The sequence below is a fragment of the Oncorhynchus keta genome, chromosome 25 (genome assembly GCF_023373465.1).
Source record: "Oncorhynchus keta strain PuntledgeMale-10-30-2019 chromosome 25, Oket_V2, whole genome shotgun sequence".
In the NCBI taxonomy this organism is placed as follows: domain Eukaryota; kingdom Metazoa; phylum Chordata; class Actinopteri; order Salmoniformes; family Salmonidae; genus Oncorhynchus; species Oncorhynchus keta.
In genome coordinates, this window is record NC_068445.1 from 10434316 (window position 1) to 10447641 (window position 13326).

Consider the following 13326-nt stretch of genomic DNA (forward strand, 5'->3'; position numbering starts at 1 on the left):
TATACTGTCATGCCTTCTCCCTTCTCCCAGCCTGCAGCGTAGCTGCTGTGTGGTGGTGTGTAGTCAGCACATGGGAGCAGACTTCCCCTGGGACTGTTTCTCCCTGGTGGTGGAGTACAGCAACACAGAACACTCGCCCTGGGCTGCCATCTGCACAGAGAGGAACATCACACACATCACCTTCCAGACCAGGATACCTAATTCCTCTGGTTTGTATTGAATTCAGCAGGAAGATGATTCTTTTAAATGGTGTTAATTGCTTCTTGGCCATTTCTCATGAAACTCTGAAATGATCGATCAATTATGATAATCGAATATATTTGTAGAGCCCTTTTTACAACAGCAGTTGTCACAAAGTGCTTATACAGAAACCAAGCAATGCAGATGTAAAGGCACTATAATAATAAATTCTCCTTTCACCAATTTCCATTTGTGTGTGCTTGCCTGTCTGTGTTTGTATTAATCCATCAGTGAGTGACCCTGAGTCTTGGTCCCTGGAGCAGAGTGTCCCCTTCGTGTTGTTTGTGACCGAGGGTCTGCTCAGCTGTCCTCTGTTGCTTCAGATACTGGAATCAACGTGGGTCTTCTTTCCACTGAATCATTTGAAGTCACTTCTGAAATCCGTTATTGGCCTTATTTCTTGGAGTAGGTTTGAGGATGTGTCTCTTTGTTGCAGGTGTAATATGACTGTATTGGAGAGGAGCCATTCTCAGTCATTGCAGATGCTTGGAGGGACTCACCACTATGCTGTGATTACAGTAGACGAAAGCACTGCAGTCATCATTCAAGTAGGTCCTCCTGGCCAGTCTCATTGAGGAGAGAGCCATGCTCTGTCTCTCTTTAGAATGATCTTATCCATTGTTTGGTTGTGTCCCAATAAATGTTCTTCGAAAGAATGTCTCTCCACCAAAATGGACTATATGCCCATGGCCTTCTCCCTTCATACACTCCCCTTTCTATCCTATTATTGCATTGTTGAATACCACATTTCCCAGTTGATAACACTTTTCTATCTGTTTCTGTCTCATATCTAGAAGAACTGTAGGTTAAGACATTATTCTCAAACTGTGCATATATGTTCTTTGCTCTGGTCTCCCCCATCACCAGGAGCAGGAGGAGCTGTGTCAGGAGCGGGCCTGTGAGAGTCTAGTGATTCGACTGACTGCTCTGTCTCTGCAGTACAGCTGCTGCTGGCTCATCCTTCACTGCCAGCAGGACTCTGGGTTAGTACTCACCACCAACGCACACACATTTCCCACAGAAGACATTTTTGAGTTGTCTTTGTGGTCGTCTCTGTGGGTGTAGGTTGACCAGTGAGGGCTTCAACAACCTGGTGTTGGTCTACTCCTCTCTGGTGCTGTTTGGCCTCAAGACTGAGGACCTGGATGTCAAGGTAAAATACATTTAATCTCTCATCAAAATCAACCATGCAAGTCTGATACAACATTTCTATGAATGCTTTGCTGACTTATTTCTCTCAATACCAGGTGCTGATTGTATCAGAAGTGGTGGACATTGCCAAATGGATCTGCCAGATAGCCTTCCATACACTGCTGTCCAGTGACAGAGATCCTCTCAGCTACCTGGACAGAGAGTGGCTTTCTGTGATTTCCTCAAAGGTGACTAGTAACTACTGTAGTCTTACCAAACTGCCTTTTTATCTCTCAGTAGCATGTGGTATTTTCATCCTTTCCACTGCTATTATTATCATTTGGTTCAAGTTATTAATCAACCTACCGGGGTGATTACAAACACGACAGGAACAAGGTCATCCACATGTGTTGATTCCATTTTTTTTGATACTGTAGAACTTTGTTCTAAAGCTGTATCCGTACCCATTTGATGCAGTGATCACAATACAGTGGCTATATCAGGGAAGCCAAAGTTCCAAAAGCTGGGCCTAAAATAGTGTATAAGAGATCATACAAAAGATTTAGCTGTGACCCGTATGTGGATGATGTTAAAGAAATGTTGTTGGTCTGATGTGATTAATAAGGAGCATCCAGACACTGCACTTGATGAATTTATGAAATTGCTTCTTTCAATTATTGATAAACATGCACCTGTTAAGAAACTCAATGTTAGAACTGTGAGGGCACCATTGATGAGGATATGGAAAAACTGTACGGTTGAAAGTGATGTGGCAAATATGTCTGGCTGCACATCTGACTGGCTGACTTACTACAAATTGAGAAATTATGTGACTAAACTCAACAAATCGAAGAAGAAACTGTATTATGAAGCCAAGACTAATTGTATAAAAAAATTAAATTAAATTATGGGCAGAAAGACAAATTCAACTCCATCTTTCATCAAATCAGATGGTTTATTCATCACAAAACCATTTGATGTTGCCAATTATTTTAATGATTACTTCATTGGCAAAGTGGGCAAACTTAGGCAGCAAATGCCAACAACGAACAGTGAGCCATCATACTCATGCATAAAAATACAAATAATGAAAAAAAAGCATTTGCAAGATTGAATTTTGGTTGATTCTTTTTGACTAACCTCCTGGCATTGACAACTTAGATGGAAAGCTACTGAGGATGGTAGCTGACTCTTTAGCCACTCCTATCCGTCATATCTTTAATCTGAGCCTAGAGGAAAGTCTTTGTCCTCAGGCCTGGAGGGAAGCCAAAGTCATTCCGCTACCCAAGAGTGGTAAAGTGGCCTTTACTAGTTCTAACAGCTGACCTATCAGCTTGCTGCCAGCTCTTAGCAAACTGTTGGGAAACATTGTGTTTGACCAAATACAATGCTATTTCTCTGTAAACAAATTAAGACTTTCAGCATGCTTATAGAGAAAGGCACTCAACATGTACTGCACTGACACAAATGAATGATGATTGGTTGAAAGAAATTCATATGAAGATTGTGGGACCTGTACTGTTAGATTTCATCACAGCAGTTGATATTATTGACCATTAACTGTTGTTGAGAACTTATGTGCTATGGCTTTTCAACCTCGGCCATATCGTGGATACAGAGCTATCAATCTAATAGAACTCAATCTAATAGGGTTTTCTTTAATGGAAGCTTCTATAATGTCAAACATGTAAAGTATGGTCTATAGCAGGTTGGTCTCTAGGCCCTCTACTTTTTTCTATTTTTACCAATGACCTTCCACTCGCATTAAACAAAGCATGTGTGTCAATGTATGCTGATGAGTCAACCATATAAGCATCAGCAACCACAGCTAATGAAGTCACTGAAACCCTTAACAGAGTTGCAGTCTGTTTTGGAATGGGTGACCAGTAGTAAACTTGTCCTGAACATCTCTAAAACTAAGAGCATTGTATTTGGTACAAATCATTCCCTAAGTTCTAGTCCTCAGCTGAATCTGGTAATGAAGGGTGCGATCCAGAACAAGTTAAGGAGACTAAATGACTTTGTGTTACCTTAGATTGTAAACTGTTATGGTCAAAACATATAGATTCAATGGTTGTGAAAATGGGGAGAGTTCTGACTGTAATAAAGAGAATCTCTGCTTTTATAACACTGCACTCCAAAAAGCAAGTCCTGCAGGCTCCAGTTTTGTCTTATCTTGAATATTGGCCAGTTGTGTGGTTGAGTGCTGCAAGGAAGACCTAGTTAAGCTGCAGCTGGCCCAGAACAGAGCGGCACGTCTTGCTCTTCATTTTAATCAGAGGGCTAATATAAATACTATTCATGCCAGTCTCTCTTGGCTAAGAGACTGACTGCATCACTTCTTCTTTTTTATGAGAGACATTGTGTTGAAAATTCCAAATTGTTTGCATAGTCAACTTAAACTCATCTCTGACACACACACTTACTCCATCAGACATGCCACCAGGGGTCTTTTCACAGTCCCCAAATCCAGAACAAATTGAAGAAGGCGTACAGTATTATATTGAGCCATTGAAAAAAACGATAAAGCAACACCACACGTCACAACACCTCTCCCCTATTTGACCTAGATAGTTTGTGTGTATGTATTGATATGTAGGTTATGTGTGCCATTTTTAAATGGATCTAGTTCTGTCCTTGAGCTGTTCTTTTCTATTAATGTTCTGTATTATGTTTCATGTTTTGTGTGGACCCTAGGAAGAGTAGATACTGCTTTTGCAACAGCTAATGGGGATCCTAATACCAAATGAATGTAGTTAATTTCAGAGTGCTGTATAAAAGTGCCGATTTCATCATTTAGTTAATTAATGACGGAAGCATACAGTTTACACAGAGGGAATTAGTTGTCCCAGTGGAGGGTCTGTGTGCGTGTGTGCGAATGTGTTTGTATGTGTATTTGCTCTTGTGTATTTGGATGTACAGTACCAGTCAAAAGTTTGGACACACCTACTAATTCAAGGGTTTTTCTTTATTTCTACTATTTTCTACATTGTAGAATAATAGTGAGGACATTAACACTATGAAATAACACATATGGAATCATGTAGTAACCAAAAAAGTGTTAAACAAATCAAAATGTATTTTATATTTGAGATTCTTCAAATAGCCACCCTTTGCCTTGATGATAGCTTTGCACACTCTTGGCATTCTCTCAACCAGCTCCATGAGGTAGTCACCTGGAATGCATTTCAATTAACAGGTGTGCCTTTGTGGAATTCCATTCCTTCTTAATGCGTTTGAGCCAATCAGTTGTGTTGTGACAAGGTAGAAAATAGTAAAAAATAAAGAAAAACCCTTGAATGAGTAGGTGTGTCCAAACTTTTGACTGGTACTGTGTGTGTGTCTTTTTGCGTGTGTGTACGTGTTTGTTTATTTGGTCTCACCGGCTGCTCTTCCCTTATGTCTTCCCTCCAGGAGGAGAGGTGCCTCTTAGGTTTCCCCTGTGTGAACCCTTTGGTGGCCCAGCTGATGTTGAGCAGGGGCCCCTCTCTCCACTGGCTCCTGGGGGCCTCCCTCTCCCAGCTGAAGGAGCTGCTCCCTGAGGTCCCTCACAAAGTTGTCAAGGTGACCTGGCCAGCCATCTCCTCTCACGAGTTTCCTAGTCTTGTCATACATCTTGCCTTCATTGGGAAAATAATATGGGGTTGTCTCTTACTTTTTTGTATATTACAATGTAGATGTATGCGTTTTCCATGTGCTATGGAACATCTGCATCCTCATCATTCCGAACTTTGTCTTCAGTTATGTTTTATCAGACAAACTCGGTGATGGTGCTATATTGATAATACAAACTTGAAATAATTATCTTGCTTCTTATTTCAGCTCTTCAGTGACACCACGTCTCTGTACAAGCTGACTGCGGCTGCCTCCTCCACAGAGTCTCACACTGACTTCACCCATCAGAAAGACCACATTAGCCCCACTGAGCCTTGGGCCACAAGCAGAGACAATCAATACACACACACCGACACTCATACAAGCCGCAATTCACACGCCGACTGCAACCGTCACATACACCGCGACCCAGAACCATTCAACTCCATCTGCTTCCTCGCTGGCTCCCCCAGTGCTGAGAGTGTAGCGGGGAGCTTCTATGAAGAAAGCTCTGTCATGACCAAGGAAGACGGTGCAGACTTCCAGGTGGACTTGAGTCCCTCCTTCGGCTCCCAGCAGGCCCCTTTTCAGCACACCTGGAGCCACAACCCATGGGAGGTAGAGGAGAGCAATGAGCTGAAGTTTGTAGGCTGGAATAGAGGAGGAGAGGAGTGGACGGGCAGCGCACCCCTGCACCAGGAGTCCTGTGGCTCCCCCAGAAACTACGCGCCAGAAAATCAATTTCCGACGGGCATCTCATCCTCATTCAGCTACAGCACCAACACACAGAGACCAGCGTACTCCGACAACCAGATGTACTCGTTCTCTACAGTAGGGTACATTGACCGGCTACACTACCCTGATGTCAGCCACTACCCCAGCCTGGCCTCGCCTAGAGGAGCTCTGGCATGGGGGGGCAGTAGCAGTGGCAGACCCTACAGCACTGCCCTGGGGAGGGGAGACATGAGTGTGTCACCTGACTATGGGACCAGTTACAGAACGGGGATGGAGAGGAAGAGGAGAGCAGAAGGCCCAGAGATAGCTGGCACAGGTGAAGACTGAGAGTAACATGTTTAGAGTGCTGAGAAATCAAGTTTGCATTTAAATAGGTTTTTAGAGAACTCCTTTAGTCATTTGGAAAAGTTCCAATATAGCCTGAAGTGTGAAAATAACATAATTATTTATGTAAATGTGAGCAATTACAAGATTATTTTGTCCTGTTCATGTATTTCACTCTTCTTATTTCCCCCCAGTTTTAACACCATTGAAGAGGGGAAAGCTCAGTTATGAGAAGGTGCCAGGCCGAAGTGATGGACAGACAAGACTAAGGTTTTTCTAAAATGTCTCATATTTATGAAGTGGCAAAATAGTAAGAATGACCTGAATGAACAGAAAACTCTTAAAACTTACAAGGATAGAATCCTGTCAGTCCCTTGCCCTGTCTACCACTAGTGATATTCAGTATGTAAGAAATACAGGTACAGTGCCTTCCAGAAAGTATTCATAACCCTTGACTTATTCCACATTTTGTTGTGTTACAGCCTGAATTCAGAATGGATTACTTTTATTTTGTTTGTCACCCATCTATACACAATACCAGATAATGACAAAATGAAAGCGTGTTTTAGAAATCTTGGGAGTCAATACTTTGTAGAAGCACCTTTGGCAGCAATTACAGCGGAGTCTTTCTAGGTAAGTCTCTAAGAGCTTTCCACACCTGGATTGTGCAACATTTGCCCATTTTATTTATTTCAAAATTCTTCCAGATCTGTCAAATTGGTTGTTGGTCATTGCTGGACAACCATTTTCAGGTCTTGCCGTAGATTTAAATCAGAAGTATAACTTGGCCACTCAAGAACATTCAGTTTCTTCTTGGTAAGCAACTCTAGTTTATACCTTGTGTTTTAGGTTAATGTGCTGCTAAAAGGTGAATTCATCTCTCAGTGTCTGGTGGAAAGCAGACAGAACCAGGTTTTCCTCTAGGATTTTGCCTGTGCTCCATTCAGTTTCTTTTTTATTCTGAAAAACTCCCCAGTCCTTAACTATTACAAGCAAACACATAACATGATGCAGCCACCACTATGCTTGGAAATATTGAGAGTGCTACTCAGTAATGTGTTGTATTGGATTTGTCCCAAACATAAGACTTTGTATTTAGGACATAAAGTGAATTGCTTTGCCACGTTTTTTTTGCAGTATTACTTTAATCACTTGTTGCCAACAGGTTGCATATTTTTTAATATTTGTATTCTGTAAAGGCTTCCTTCGTTTCACTCTGTCAAATTGGTTAGTATTGTGTAGTAACTACAATGTTGTTGAGCCATCCTCAGTTTTCTCCTATCATAGCCATTAAACCCGGAGCGGTTTCCTTCCTCTCCGGCAACTGTGTTAGGAAAGACGTCTGTATCTTTGTAGTGACTAGGTGGAGTGACTAGGGATATTCAATGTCTTGCTTTATTTAGTTTTTTACCCATCTAACAATAGGTGCCCTTCTTTGCGAAAACCTCCCTGGTCTTTGTGGTTGAATCTGTGGGTGAAATTCACTACTCGACTGAAGAACCTTACAATTTATCTGTATGTGTTGGGTTCAGAGATGAGGTAGTCATTCACAAATCATGTTAAATGCTATTATTGCACACAGAGTGAGTCCATACAAGTTATTTAGGCTTGCCACAACAAAGGGTTTGAACACTTCTTGACTCAAGACATTTCAGCTTTTCATTTTAAATGTTTAATTCCACTTTGACATTATGGGGTATTGTGTGTAGGCCAGTGACACAAAATCTCAATTTAATCCATTTAAAATTCAGGCTGTAACATAACAACATTTCTAAAAAGTCAAGGGGTATGAATACTTTCTGAAGGCTCTGTAATATACCATCGGTTCTTGAGTGTTTTATAGGACACTATTAAATGTTCAACTGTTGTTAGGAAAATAATCATACATTTTTGTTTGTTGTTTTTTTAATAAAAATGTTGTGAATCTTTTTATAAGAAGGATGCGTGTAGACAGTTTTGTGTAATTTTGGCTTTTACAAATTCATATAAAAATATGACGTTAAATATACTGAAATGTTGTCCTCTATCTTTCTTTGCTTTTGCCAGAACATGTTAAGCATTGTATCAGGACCATGAACAAGACAGGATTAATATTTATGAACTCAAATGAATGTATGTTAGTAATTTCCATGAATTCAAATGTTCACTTAGTGCATATCTAAACATCTTCTGTCTAGTCCAATGCTTTCGTCCTGTGACCTTTCCGTAGCAGTCAACTGTCTCCATGGTTAGTGTTTTTAGCTGTGCCGCAGTGAGAAACAGCAGGTGGACTGGACATCAGGACTGCAATAAAAGCTCCATTCACAAGCATAGCCACTGTATTTACCGACAATAAGGGACTAAGACTATACTGGTCCCAAATACCTCAGTTACAACTTGTAAAAATGCTTTATGTAGTCAGATAGACACTGTATTTCCACTGCCATGTGAATAGTTGCTGAGAGAAACATTTTGCAGGGTTCGAGAGAATTCCAAAAGGAATACTACATATATTCTATTTGGGAGGTGTGTGTGAAATAACCATTGGGAAAGTAAAACGTGCTTTGTATTTGTTTTTGCTGGGTATTCAGTTTTATATGGATTGTCCCTGCACTGAAAATAAGGATAGTTTTTTTCTCTGTAATTGACCTGCAATTTAGTCCTTGGCATTCGACTTGATACATGAATAATTTTACACTCTAAAATTAGTCCGTTTACGTTAGATTAAATACCCAGATACATTATTATTACAAATACTACTTTTACATAGAATAATATATCATAATCAAAACATTTTATGAAGGTTCTATTTTTCCAGCTAAAACTGATAGTCCCCCCCCCACTTCATTTCAGAGCTCAAAAGGTAGTTTTTCATTTAGCACAGAAATCCTCTTATCACTGTCTCTCAGAGTGTGGAGAGAGTGCTTATCTCCACCAGCCAGCAGACTGAAGCCTGCTCCCGCAGGAATGAGCCTCAGACAAAGAGCCCCCGAGGGCATTGATTCCTGCCAGCAGCAAACCTCCTCTGTCCATAAGCTACACACACACACATACACACCATAAATAACCACCAAGCTAGCCTTTCGTTTCGGTTATATGTCTCTGGCCACATTGCCTTAACAACAAGCCTAACAAAAAGACCAAAAGGGGGTGTTTTTAATGGCAAGCAAAACAAAAGCTGAGGGAGAAAATGATTAAAGAAGTCCAACACGTGGAGGCTAAATCAACGTCAGTGTAATGGTCCAGTAATTGGTCCTGCCTGCCACACTTTGGCCCTGGATTGAATAGGTGACATATTGTGAGAATTAACAGGCTGTTCAAATCTAACCTTCAAAGCAGAATTCTTTCCTAAACACCTCAAAGGTCAGGCTACAACTCTGATTGTTTTATAACACTATGTTCTTCTAGATCCAGTACTTTGATTGGACAGGCTCTCGATGTGAACGTCAGTTGAAAGGAGACGTTAACATTTACTTTTGTAATTGTAGTCTCTGCATAGTTGTTTCTTTAGCTACACTGATGTTTCTTTTTATTCTGATGACAACACTACAGCATGGCTATCTTACTGCATTTGATGTTTATGCAGTTCAATAAGATCTACAATTGAACAAAACTGACTAATGTATTTTTTTCTCACTTCGCCATAGGAGCTTTATGTTGTTTTCTTCAGTGTCGTCAAGCCGATTGGTTCTTTACCCCCCCACACCACCCTCCGTGACAGGAAAACCAAAGCTAAAGCCGAGCTACAGTCCACAGCTCTTCAGATAAAAGTCCTTTGCTGAGCTAAATTTTATGATCGTGGTCATGGTGGAGTAAATGCTCTGGGAGAGTGCTGGGCAGCGTTCAGCAGGAAAATGTTGTGGAACATTGCAGATAGAAATGTCATGAATAAATCTGACAATGTGATACCTTATTCTACATGTCAGAGAGACATGTTTATTCTACATAATACATTTCTATCTGAACATTCCACAAAGTTGTCCCCTGGCCCTACTGAATGCGGCCCTGCGGTGTATTCATTAAGTCTTGCAACGTAAACCGTTTAAGAACCAAATGGAAGCGAACAGAGCAAACGGAACAAAACTGGGAGGGATCTACCTGAATTTGTCCAATAGAAACTCAAGTTTTTGTTGCAAAACCGTTTACGTTTGGAGTTAACGGTTTCGTTGCTAAATGTTTTGCAACAGAATCGGCGTAATGAATACACCCCTGGTGTGAGGATGGGGACGTAGGGACTGGCTGGCTGGCTGAAGGGGCCTACTGCCTGCTGTGAGTGCGTCTGCAGACCTGAGGCCGAGTAGAGTGGAGAGAGCAGGGGAGAGGGGAACCCACCATTGCAGGTGCAGCCCCTTGGAAGTGCAGCAAGGCCCATGAATGGCAGCAATTCAGGGCTGGCCCCATTGGGCCTGTTCTCCAGGCCCCAGCGCTAATCCCAGGCCCTAATCGGATTATGTAAATTCCTACTCCACACAGAGAGACTTTTATGGAAGGCTGCGTCTTTGAAACAACACTTGAAGGGTGTAAAAAATAACATTAACAATTGGTTAAACTAGACGTCGTTTTTAAAAATCTGAAACGGAGGTTGAAAGTGGGAGGCGGAGAGAGAGGGTGTCGGAGAGGTGGGCCGAGGAGGAGGGGTTGTAGAGAGATGGCTTGACTTGCGCTCATGCTTGTGGCTCAGGGAAGGACCAGCCTGCTCGCTCCCCATGCTCCCCCTGTAATTTATGTGTGGCCCCTGGAATGGCTCAACAAGATTACCATAGTCATAACAAAACACGCATTGTTAAACTGTCAATCTGGATATGGTATTTTTACCTTTTGTGGCCCAATCAGGGTGAATTCAGTGGTAGCAGGACTGGTGATATCAAAGTTTTACTGAATGGTTTACCCATGGTTGATGTTTGCGCATAGAAAGGAACAAATGTCCGGAATTGTAAGGGAAGGATCAGGAAGGGAAACGTCTCAGTTTCAGCTCAATAGGAATTTATTTGTAAGCGTAATGTTAGCTTTTAAAAGTCACATCTTTGCGTATTAAAATTCATGAATCATTTAGTGAAATGACTCAACAAAAAGGAGTGGATGATACGAAAGTAAGTTTTCCAATGTTCTCTGAAATGGTTAAACGTATGATATTACATCAGTGTTCATATGTTTACCGCTATAACCTATTGGTCATTTCTTTGTTTACAGACTGAATGGAACACCCAACGGGAAACACAGTGGTCTGCGGCTGGAAACATCACTCTTGAGTTGAACACCACAATGCAGCAGACTGGAGGAGAGGCTCAACGACCGCACACGTCACACAATAGGGGCTCGCCCAGCTATAAAAATGTGAGATGTATGCGCCAGCCTTCCCTCTCTCCATCCCTCCCTCTCACACACAGTCATCAGAGTATGAGAAGGCTGTGACTGACTGGACCTACTACACACAGGACTGGACTACTACATTGGGCTACTGCAGCAGCCAACACTGATGACCTGAGGTACACACTTCTGATACCTCTGTCTGCACGCTACAGCACTTACCAGGTGAGATCAGGGACAATAAGTGGATTTTTAAAGTTTTTTCCTCTGAGGTTTTCCTTTATTGAATTGCAGAATTGTTGGAAGTAAAAAATTGTTGGAATGAAAATGTTAAGGAATCTCATGAAAGATGGAACACATTTTCTGTTTGTATTTTTTTGTGTACCGTTCAGAAATAAATAGTTCAACACAACAGAAGTGTATTTATTTGTATGTACGCTAATCGTGACGAACACACTAGCATCCTCTGTATGCATTGACTGAAGGTCAGACCTTTTCCATAAACATGTATTTTCATGATGGTATTTCTCCTCTTCTGAAGGTGAAACTGAATTCCAATATCAAATGCATTACATTAGTCATACTTAATACGGCGTTAATGCACCATATTTCAGTCATCGTGGAGATTTAGGTGCAATTCAAATGTTATGTGACACCACCATACTGCATTTCTGCCTGGGGTCTGCGCCAGAAATGGCACCCTATTCCCTATACAGTGCACTACTTCTGATTAGACAAAAGTTGTGCACTATAGTGCCTTTTCAGACTAAACTCCAGAGAAAAACATGTCACATAACATTCAAAGAACATTTACTTTTGCCATGGGCTAAGTAGTGCACTATATAGGGAATAGGGTGTAATTCCAGTAGAACAACACCGTGGTAGTTTTGATTCTGTGTAGATTTCTCGCTAAAACGCTCCCCTCTCCTCCTCCGTCCAGGAGAGCAGCACGATGACCAAGAAGGTGTTCACCAACACACGGGAGCGCTGGCGGCAGCACAACGTCAACACTGCCTTCACTGAGCTCCGCAAGCTCATCCCCACTCACCCGCCAGAGAAGAAGCTGAGCAAGAACGAGATCCTGCGGCTGGCCATGCGCTACATCAACTTCCTGGTGCAGTTGCTGGAGAGCCAGAGTGGTCAACCGGCCTCGCACTCCCCAACCGCCCTGCTCACCTTCCTCAGGGGCAACGTGGAACGTCTCCACTCCTCCTCCAGGACCTGGGGCCTGGCCAGCGACACTGACGCCCCCTCCCCTGGATCAAGCTGTGACAGTACCGAGGCCTGGTAGTGTGCCTGCTGCAGTTTCCTCTGATGGGTGATCATCATCTACCACTCCATGGGGTAAAACTGTCTGTCACCATACCCCCACCCATAAACTCCATTTTAGCTCTGCAACACTTGAGGGGGACAGTGTTGGTGGTGATGGCAAGCAGAGGATGTTTGTGTGGTGTTTATGGGTGATGCTGTCCCTGCTGAAATAAAGAGATGGAGATGGATGTATTTAGCTACACTTGTATGTTTGAAATTATGATGGGATGATGGGAGCCTTGTGAAATGTAATCTGTTATCTGCATGGATGTACCGGTAGCTTGGATGTATTCCCATCTTCATGTCTGACATGTATGTTCATCCTGTCAGTGGTGAAAGATGTCTGCATCAAAAATGTTTCGTTTTGAAATGAGAAATAAGGATGCATTAAGGCCATGAAGGACAATTTAAAGGATTAAGAAATAGAAAATGTCAAGGAATTTTTTTTTTTTTTGGGGGTAATTTCAGGAAAGATAAAGTCTTGTCCAATTCACCAAGGACTGCAATCCAATTACAAAAGTCTATGGAGATTTGTTTTTTTTGTGTGCTGAATCTCTGATTCTGACCTTGCTTATTTGCAAAGCACTATTTATTATCAAATCCTGCAATATGACCACATTCCTTGAGTGACACATTGATCTTATATGTATTGATTACGTACAGAATTGATTTATTATTTATTTGGACGACAGGGAAGGAGCTGTA

The 13326-nt window shown here is 41.8% G+C and overlaps 2 protein-coding genes across 4 annotated transcripts in view; both read left to right on the forward strand.

Moving 5' to 3' along the window:
* The window catches only part of LOC118358130 (protein shortage in chiasmata 1 ortholog), a 29185-nt gene extending 17858 nt beyond the window's left edge, over positions 1-11327 (forward strand). The window contains exons 21-30 of one of the 2 annotated variants that reach the window (XM_035735612.2): positions 31-209; positions 472-577; positions 677-788; positions 1108-1223; positions 1306-1393; positions 1488-1619; positions 4786-4935; positions 5194-6016; positions 6219-6294; positions 11194-11327. In XM_035735612.2, coding sequence (XP_035591505.1) covers positions 31-209; positions 472-577; positions 677-788; positions 1108-1223; positions 1306-1393; positions 1488-1619; positions 4786-4935; positions 5194-6016; positions 6219-6294; positions 11194-11257 — 1846 coding nt within the window. In that variant the 3' untranslated portion in view covers positions 11258-11327. Of the gene's footprint in view, positions 1-30; positions 210-471; positions 578-676; positions 789-1107; positions 1224-1305; positions 1394-1487; positions 1620-4785; positions 4936-5193; positions 6017-6218; positions 7963-11193 lie in introns of those variants that run through there. The other variant, XM_052478605.1, reaches the window with a different exon arrangement.
* Positions 11328-11372: 45 nt separating this feature from the next.
* Positions 11373-13074, forward strand: LOC118358131 (T-cell acute lymphocytic leukemia protein 2). 2 transcript variants are annotated; one of them, XM_035735615.2, is made up of 2 exons: positions 11373-11489; positions 12251-13074. In XM_035735615.2, exon 2 carries the CDS (start codon positions 12263-12265, stop codon positions 12599-12601), a length of 339 nt encoding a protein of 112 aa, XP_035591508.1. In that variant the 5' UTR covers positions 11373-11489; positions 12251-12262; the 3' UTR covers positions 12602-13074. The 2 variants fall into 2 exon arrangements, with proteins under 2 accessions (XP_035591508.1, XP_035591507.1); XM_035735614.2 differs by having other exon boundaries at positions 11387-11535.
* Positions 13075-13326: the final 252 nt, after the last annotated feature.

Bases quoted from the DNA above. Each gene is read 5' to 3' on its own strand.
- LOC118358131 (XM_035735615.2), top strand. From the start codon at position 12,263: ATGACCAAGAAGGTGTTCACCAACACACGGGAGCGCTGGCGGCAGCAC.